The sequence below is a fragment of the Anolis sagrei genome, chromosome 2 (assembly GCF_037176765.1).
Source record: "Anolis sagrei isolate rAnoSag1 chromosome 2, rAnoSag1.mat, whole genome shotgun sequence".
Taxonomy (NCBI): domain Eukaryota; kingdom Metazoa; phylum Chordata; class Lepidosauria; order Squamata; family Dactyloidae; genus Anolis; species Anolis sagrei.
The window spans coordinates 118,337,953-118,346,483 of record NC_090022.1 but is presented as its reverse complement, the minus strand read 5'-3'; the positions used below and the strand labels follow the sequence as shown (position 1 = coordinate 118,346,483).

The window sequence follows — 8,531 nt, the reverse complement described above, 5'->3', positions numbered from 1 at the left end:
ATATGCACACACAAAACTGCTGCCTTATGTTTCTTAGCAAAAAAATAAAAAAATTTATTGTCTTCTAGAAAATCCATCCTGCCTTTGGAAATTGTGACACAAGATTGCATTTTTTTAAAGTTCCACATGCAAATCCACTTTGCCAAGAAAGAGTGTCTAAAACCAGGTTTTTGGACAGCCAAACACACATATATACAGAATACAAGAAAGAACAACAGCTGAAATCACAGTTCCGCAATACAGTCTATAATAATGGAATCAAACACCACATTGTACACACCACCTATTACCTTTTGGCGGACTTCTACATAAACTTGAGTGGCTTTCTGTCCCAGCAGCCCCCGCCCCACAGGGAAATTCAAGGAGACACTGATCAAGAATGGCCACCATAAATACTGCAGTGTGTAGTTAAAAGAATTTATATTGTATGTATTCATTTTTTTTCCTCATTAAAACATTGGAAGCTACAGAGTGGGGAAGCCCCACAGAGATTTTTGATCCACAGTCAACAATTTGCAGGAATACTTAAGTTTATAATACTTTTTACCAGCAACATCTACTTTCTTGTTGCATTGCTCCTAAGATTGATATACTCTTGAGGGGAATGAGAGAGAAAGAGAGAGAAACACCATAACCCCATGCTGGCAATAAATACTTTTTCTTTTCGGAAGAGAAAACAATGGGGGAAAGTCCTGCCTCTTTTAGCAGAACAGCAAAAAATGGTTGAGTCTTATATTATTCCTTATCAGAAAGGAAATTCTCTTCATTTATCCAAGCTGGGCAAGCCCCAGAAGTGGCTCAGATTAAGCTTAGAGAAAGTTAAAAAGAAAAAAAAATGTTTTCATGGGCTACATAGTATTGCAAGGATTGTGTGTGTTGGGTCTCCAGCTTAGTTTACAAAGTGAACACTAAATGTCAGATTAGTTTAGAAAATGCTAAATTGTTCTGCGTTACCATGATGAGCCATGACAATCTCTGAGCTCAAACAGCCCACTTTGCCTCATCACCTGGCTGCTGCTTCGGCTTCTATTCTAGATCAACCACGGTTTTACTGGTTTACCCAACACCTCACAGCTTACATTTGTCCTAGTTTCATAATCTATTTTTTGCAGCTCAGCTTTTTTCATAGGACCAAACTACACGTTGGCTAGGTTGGGCTGGAAAGGCAAACTGCAGTTGATCTAAAACGGAAACAAAAAGCATCCAGGCTGTGGTTCATGATGGAAGCAGTGGAGTGAAGGTCCCTTGGCTGAAGTGCAGGAGAAGGGTAAGGGTTGGCTATGGGAGTAATCAGTTATCAGCTCTAATATGTATTCACTCCTCAGCCATACAAAGGCATTAATCTGAAAGGGAATTAGCTTTCAAGGTGATTATTAACACAAGCTTCTTTGCTCATTCTTCAAGTAACCAACAATCCTCCACCTGACCTTTCTCACCACTCAGATTTGGGCAAACATAATATCCCCTTTTCTCGGAGGCAGAGTGAGATGAAAATGGACATTGTGATATAAGGTTATCTTAATAACCCACTTCTCCAGACCCAAATAATTTTAAAAGAGAAATATCTAATTTCTCTAGTGAGGTCTCTGCACAGAGGGAAGATAACTGGAGACAAGAGGCACTCCGTTCATTGGTGTGCAGAATTCAATCATATACACACAGCTACTTGGGCAGCTCATCAGGGGCGATTTAGATGTCTTCCACACTACATAATTACATCACTTTGGTCCCACTCAAATTACCATGACTGCACTTTATGGGATTTTCCTGGAACTTGCAGTTGCACCAGGGGTACTAGAAGATCTCCCTGGCTGGAAATCCTAAGCAGCTCCAATCACAAATTCTAGGAATCTATAGGTTTAAGCCATGGGTGCTGAAGTGGAATCAAAATGCTGTAATTATGTAGGGTGAACAGGTCTAGCACCAAATAGACTATACTTCCATCACAGGCAAAGCCTATCACAGGAACCTGTTTAAAATAAAAGCAGTGCTGCACAAACACTATACATGTCAGTAACTACTGGCACAATCAAATTTCCCACCCCTTAAAAATGCATAATTCCTCCCACTCCTGGTTCACCCCATCCCAGTAAACAATGCTGCCTATTTAGAAACTTAATTCAAAGTTAATTTCTTTACAAAACAAATGGAGAGATGTCCATTTTGCTTTTTTAATTTGCTACCTAATAAAAAGCATTCACATCTCAGGCATTTAATTTCAATAAAATTCATACAAATCTAGAATTTTTGTTTTTTAAAAAAGTGCTTCTAAAGGGTGGGAAAGAATTTTGCGGGTAGAAACAATTTGTTGCGATACCCTATTGCCTTTGTATGCATACTGATAGGGAGCAGTCCATCATTTATTGGGCTGGGAAAATTTTTGATCCCAGTTTCAATTCTTTGGTCCTTCAGAAAATAAAAATAAAAATAGACAGACAGTCTGCATTGTGGTTCTGCATGTAAGTAGGTTTTTTCTCCCATACAATTTCTCTGTCACACCCCACCAGCAAAGCCACTTGCCAGTGGATATTCGGGGAGAAGGGAAGAGAAATCTGATAATAACAAGCAAGACTCTACAGAGCTGCCCAGTCTTAAAAACAGGACAAAGTAACTACTTCTAAGAGACACTTTAGGAGACCAGCAATACATCTAACACCCCCTGTACGATTCTGTTGGAATTACATCAAGCAGAGGCATTTCAGGACAAAAAAATTGTCCTACAAAGTCGTTGTCTTCGCACTATGGACAATCACACAGAAAGGCAGAGGAAGCAATAAAACACAATGTTTACAAAACTAAGTGTTACAAACCAGTTACCACCAAAGAGCCTGAAAATGGCTGCAGTTCTGTATAAACACTGTAGATCCAATTCAAAGAGTTTTATTTCCTATGATCTTTAAATTAGTTACCAAAATAGTTTAGTACATTTTCAGCAGAGTATGACGCCCCATAATTTAAATTTGTATATGTGTGTGTGTCTGTTTTCTAAAAATGTTCACATATTTTAAACAAATAAGCTTTCCTTAAGACTGAGGCATGTTTGCTGGCCTTGGATACCAGGATATGCCTCATGGCACAGACATTCAAAGGCTACAACCAAAAACAACACAACCACAAGAATCAGCCAGCATTGTCTCTCCATACAAAAAAACACATAACAATTAGGTGTGTGTGTTTTAAAAAACAGATACTAGTACAATATAAACATTGAAAAAAGCAATTTTACGGAACATAAAAGTTAATTAAAAAAAACTAAAACAGAGCTGCACTTTGAGATCATCTGGGAATGCATATTAACCCTCCAAATATGGGAGGGTGGAAATGTGGAAGCAAATCTAATGTACTCGCATTAAAATGGAAACACTTTGGAGGAAAAACCTGACAGTGTATTACTCTTATGAAAAAACAAGGGTTGCTAGCGTTTCCAGTGCTTTTTCGGGTTGGGGAAAGACTATTGCAAACAAAGCAGAGACTGGTGAGCAAGGGAGTGAGATTATAATTCTAAATATTACACTTTACAAGTTAAACAAACCCCAGTGCAAAATGACAGATTAGAGTCCTTATGGACTGGGTTGTTGCTTTTCATTGTCTAGAGGCTGTTGCAGTATTTGAACAAAATGTAGTGGGAATTCAACCACTCAAGAACTGCAGAGCAACACATTTACTGGATACAAGCTTAAAAGTATTTTAAGCCACAAATTTCACTGAAAGTCAGTCCGATTTAGGCCCCAATGTCAATTTGGAGAAACCCAGTGCGCATAATCAAACTTTTAACACATAATTATTGAGTTAACATTTCTTCATAAGGCACTCCGGATCGAGTGCAAACTTGTTCTCAGATAGTTATTAGCCGAGGTGACACACTTACGCACATTTACCAGGAAGCGAACCCCACTGACTTCAATGGGACTTACTTTCGAGTAAATATGTTTTGCAAGTTTCTTTGTAAATTGATTCAACATCTGCTCAGAGCTTGGAAATCTGACTCATGTTGGCCTACAACAGCACAAGAAACAATGTGATGACCCAACAGCTCTCTGTTGCTCAGGACCCAAAAAGGTTATTGTCCATCTGTTTTAGTGGAAAGCCAATCCTATGTGGTCCTCCTACAGAAGACACAGTGTGCCCAGGTAAGAGGCGGGAATGATGGAAAGTAGTCATTGCGGCCCATGAGAAATGGCTACCCATTTTGTCTAATGTATGCAGTTCTCTAGTACATACATGCACAATATTAAGAGGAATGCATTTACAGGTTCCAGCTTCTTGGGCATCTTGGGAGGACATATATCATCTTCATGGATGAGTAAGCTGGCAGGTACCCAATCAAGGAAGTAAATCCACAGTAAGAGAGCAATGAGGACATCTCCCATTTTCAATTTGTGGCTTTAATGCCAAGCCAGAAGTTCAGAAAACCTAAACCTCCTTCCCCTGTGAACCACTTTGCAAGCAAACTGAATCTTGTAAACACTCAAGAAACACCCCTTCCTCCTGGGAACCAGTCATAGTCAGGTGACTGTTGCACGGAATGAATAGAAATTGATCCCTGAAGAATGGTCTGTGGAGATGCCCACAGGAAGATCAAAAGGCTCCATGAATGAGAAGATTTCCTTCATCACCAGGAAAAGGAATGTATTTGGGAAACAAAGTACTATGGACTCTGAGCACCATCTTCCCTTTCTTTCTACCTACAACACTTCAAGCATGGCTTTATAGCATTTCACTAGTTTTTAAAAGAGGAATATGATGGATTAGGAAATTAACTCAGCCTAATATCTACCCGTTCGAGAGAGGATCTTCTGAATCTTCAATAATTTCTACTTGCCATTCTGCTTTCAACTACTGCCACTCCCTAGATGTTGCCCACTTCTTGTTAAAATTTGGAGAATGTATCTCTTGCTACTAGAGATACTGAAACACAAAGGGCCTTGGATATGTGAAAAGCTCTGTTCTCCTGCCCCCATCCATGGTTTTAAGGTATCGTTCCTGACAGTTCATTGCTACTATTACCTTAAAGAAGTGAACAAGAGGGAGGTAAATTTGAAATCTGCTTGCAACTCCAAACAGCAGCAGCTATCCTATGTAGATGTTAGCCTTTATTGGTAGCTAGAGAGGATAAGATATTTACCCCTGAAAAGCACCTGTTTTCTCTCTCATTTACTACCTGCCCCACTTTATGCTGGCATTCATCACAGCTTACTGCATACCAGCAATGTGAAGTGTGAACTGACGATCCTGTTCTACCAATATCTGGGTCACCCTCCTTGTGAAGCACACAGAGTCTAGCACAGAGACTCTTCTCTGCCCTACAGGCATATTGTGGGCATTGCAAAAGTGCAATTCATGGGAAGAGACAGCAGGCATGGGAATATACTCTTGTATTGATTTGCTTTTTTCTATTGGCAAAGTATTAGTTCAACACTGAACAACTTTAGATCAATGGAGCCAAATGTTGCTCATCACCAGTGTATTGCAGCCTGTACTAAGATGCTATACCAAAACACACCTGCCTGAGTCCATCCTTAGTCCCAACTGGAGTAGACACATTGCATCAATGGGATTTCCCTTCATGCTGGTTCACCATTGAACAACTGGTATGCTCAAGTTAGGACTAACCCATAAGATTCTGGATTCTTTCTGCGCATGTCCAGGTAGACTGAATGAACTGGAAGTTCATTCAAGGCACAGCACCTACCATATTCGATTATTGAGGAACTACACTTAGCCAGGTGAGTCTCATGTTATATGGGTCTCAATGAGGAAGAATAAAAAAGCTGCTGCCACGTAACTATCAATGAAGACAAATTCTAACAAGGGCCTTCTCCTTTAGCCAGCATGAGGAAAACAGACTGTTCCAAGAGTGCCGTCACATCTCTGCCTCTGTCTACGCCTTGGAATACAGCCATTGCCAAGACAACAGAGACCATCAAACCTTTAAAAAGACATGCCTGGCAAGAGCAGCTAAAGTCTAAGCTATGTGTCAGTGGTGGATAATGCTTCCGAGGAAAGTATGATGGCCTTGTTTCACTGGTCTGTTTTCAATCACAACTGGTTTGTTGCTTTGGTAGAAACCTACAAAGTTGTAAAGAGAAAGAAATCTCCCCTACTAGTGAAGTTTCTTGCACTTACTGAAGACCAGCAAACGAAATCCAAATGCGTGAAGTTCTGAGCAGGCAGGGACTGCAAAGCAGCTTCTACTACAGGGTCCAATGTATGTCTGGTGCTTTAAAAATACCAAATGATGACTGCGCAAGAGGCAAGAGAAAGGGGTTGATGGTGAAGAAATTAATAGAAATTTGATTTCCATTCTTCTCCCCAAAAGACCAGTTCTCACCCTAGAAAGCACTTGTAACCCCTCTTCACCCTCCCCTCTAAGCCCCTCTCCAGAACAAGACTTAAAAGGTTACATTCTAAGTTTTTATAAAAGAAGTAGTAATGGGGGACTGACTTTGCAAATGGCCCTTTGATCTATGTTAAAAACAGTTCTAAAAATCCTTAAGGAGTTAGAATTAGTGGGGATCGAGTGAAGAGGGGTAATCCTTTTAAATGGGAGATGCCAAGTATTAAAAAGTGCTCTGCAACTAATTTTTTGTTTTTATGTATATATATATATGTTCATATATATATTCATATTATATTTTATATATATTTATATATATATAAAGTTAAAAAGTTCTATGTGATATGCTAAATCAAATGTCCTAGAAGGGTCACGACTGGAGAGTGTGTGGCCTGTTGGGATGGCAGATGGGACATTCACCCTCCTCAGCACACGTTTCACACAGCACAGTATGTTGGCACGGTAGTACCACCCGGTTCTCTTCCTGGCACTTGAGGCATTTCACCGACTGCATCTGAAATACTGCCTGGAAATAGAAGACCATGGGGAAAGGGGGAGGGAGGGCAAACCAGAGTGGATTATCAGTGAGAACAAAACAGATGTCAGAGATGCTTTTTTACATTCAGGAGGCAGCTGCCAGAGAAAGAGTGGGCCACTGCAGAATGCCAAAAGGCCACTCCAACCCACCTTTGCAAACATGGTCAACCCCACCCTCATCAGGGATACACTTGTCCATTTTCTCACAACGGGAAGTGACTAGATTCTAACTACCACTAGGGCATGGGAGGCTAGTTCAGCATGCTCCCCCTAAAAGGCAGCAATACAGCCTTAAATTTCAAAACTGCACTCTGTTGAGACTCCTGAGGGCACAATACTACTTTTCTATGGTCCCTACAGGAATCCTGGCAGGCCACTTGTAGCGCACAAGTGATACAATTTCAATGTTTGTGCTAAAGCATCTGAAACATTTTCTGTTTTTCATGCTGAATTATATGGTGGGGGTTGCTGAATCAGTGGATTCTACAGGATGCAATTATTATTTGGGAACTTTATACATTTTTCATGCTGAATTAGATGTTGGGAGTTGCTAGGTCAGACAGTGGATTCTACAGGATGCAATTATTCTTAGGAACCTTAGCCATGCTTTGCTTTCAGTTCTTCCTCCAGTCTAGAGAGCAACTGCCTTTTCTGTTGTCATGGTTCAAGAAGACTTGCCTGACAGAAAACTTCTTCCCACTTTGACAGAGAAATAACATTACATATCTTGGCTGGCAGTGTACAAAGCTCAGAACTTTTTTGTGTGTGTCAGGAGCGACTTGAGAAACTGCAAGTCACTTCTGGTGTGACGCCTGAATGTATTAATGTTTTATCATCCTTGTGGGAGGCTTCTCTCATGTCCCCACATGGGGAGCTGGAGCTGACAGAGGGAGCTCATTTGCACTCTCCCTGGATTCAAACCTCTGACCTGTCAGTCTTCAGTCCTGCTGGCACAAGGGTTTAACCCATTGCGCCACCGGGGGCTCCTATATGGTCAGAACTGTAACTTCACCAAGGGTTCTAATTATTTAGGTGGACATAAAAAGCAACCCAAGTTAATTGTGGGAGAAATCCTCCTCACTCAAACCCACCTTATCAACTCTTTCCAGGTTGGCACGCAGCTGCTTCTGGAGATTATAGAGTGTGGAGAGAGAAAGTGTTTCTAGATCAGAGAGGGTACGAAGGAACTGGGGGTCCTGGCCAGTGTGGATCCTCTCCATTTCCTCTTGGAGTTTCTTCACTTGCAGCTCCAAGCCCTCCCTTTGCTCTCGGGCTAGCTCACATTCGATTGTTGCTGTGCTGGCACGGTCATTAGCCTCCTCGGCTTCTTTTTTCCAAGCGTCACAGGCCTGCATGCCCCAAAGAAAAGAAAGCGAGGCTAAACACTTGGTTATGCCTGAAAACAAGTCATCTGGAACAAAATGCTTTTTTTTCCAAGCTGGGAGTGGAAATCGTCTCATCTTCCTACTTTAAATCTTTTCTGAAGCATTCCTTTAAACACATAAAATACGAACCAGCTGCCTTATCTATACAACTTCCTGATTCACAGACACATATTTATGAGGTAATCTGTGACAAAATTTTGCAAGCAAACATACTATGGGCACATTACTGGTCAGAGAAGCACACACATCTTTGATTTCAGAGTGTTTCTCCT

The 8,531-nt window shown here is 40.9% G+C and overlaps 1 protein-coding gene across 3 annotated transcripts in view; it reads right to left on the bottom strand.

Annotated features, from left to right (window-relative positions):
- Positions 1–403: 403 nt before the first annotated feature.
- UNK (unk zinc finger) overlaps positions 404–8,531 on the bottom strand; it is a 61,427-nt gene continuing 53,299 nt past the window's right edge. For all 3 annotated transcript variants that reach the window (XM_060764659.2, XM_060764657.2, XM_060764658.2), the window contains 2 exons: positions 7,966–8,223; positions 404–6,863 (listed from right to left, as the gene is read on the bottom strand). In XM_060764659.2, coding sequence (XP_060620642.2) covers positions 6,708–6,863; positions 7,966–8,223 — 414 coding nt within the window. In that variant the 3' untranslated portion in view covers positions 404–6,707. The remainder of the gene's footprint in view (positions 6,864–7,965; positions 8,224–8,531) is intronic.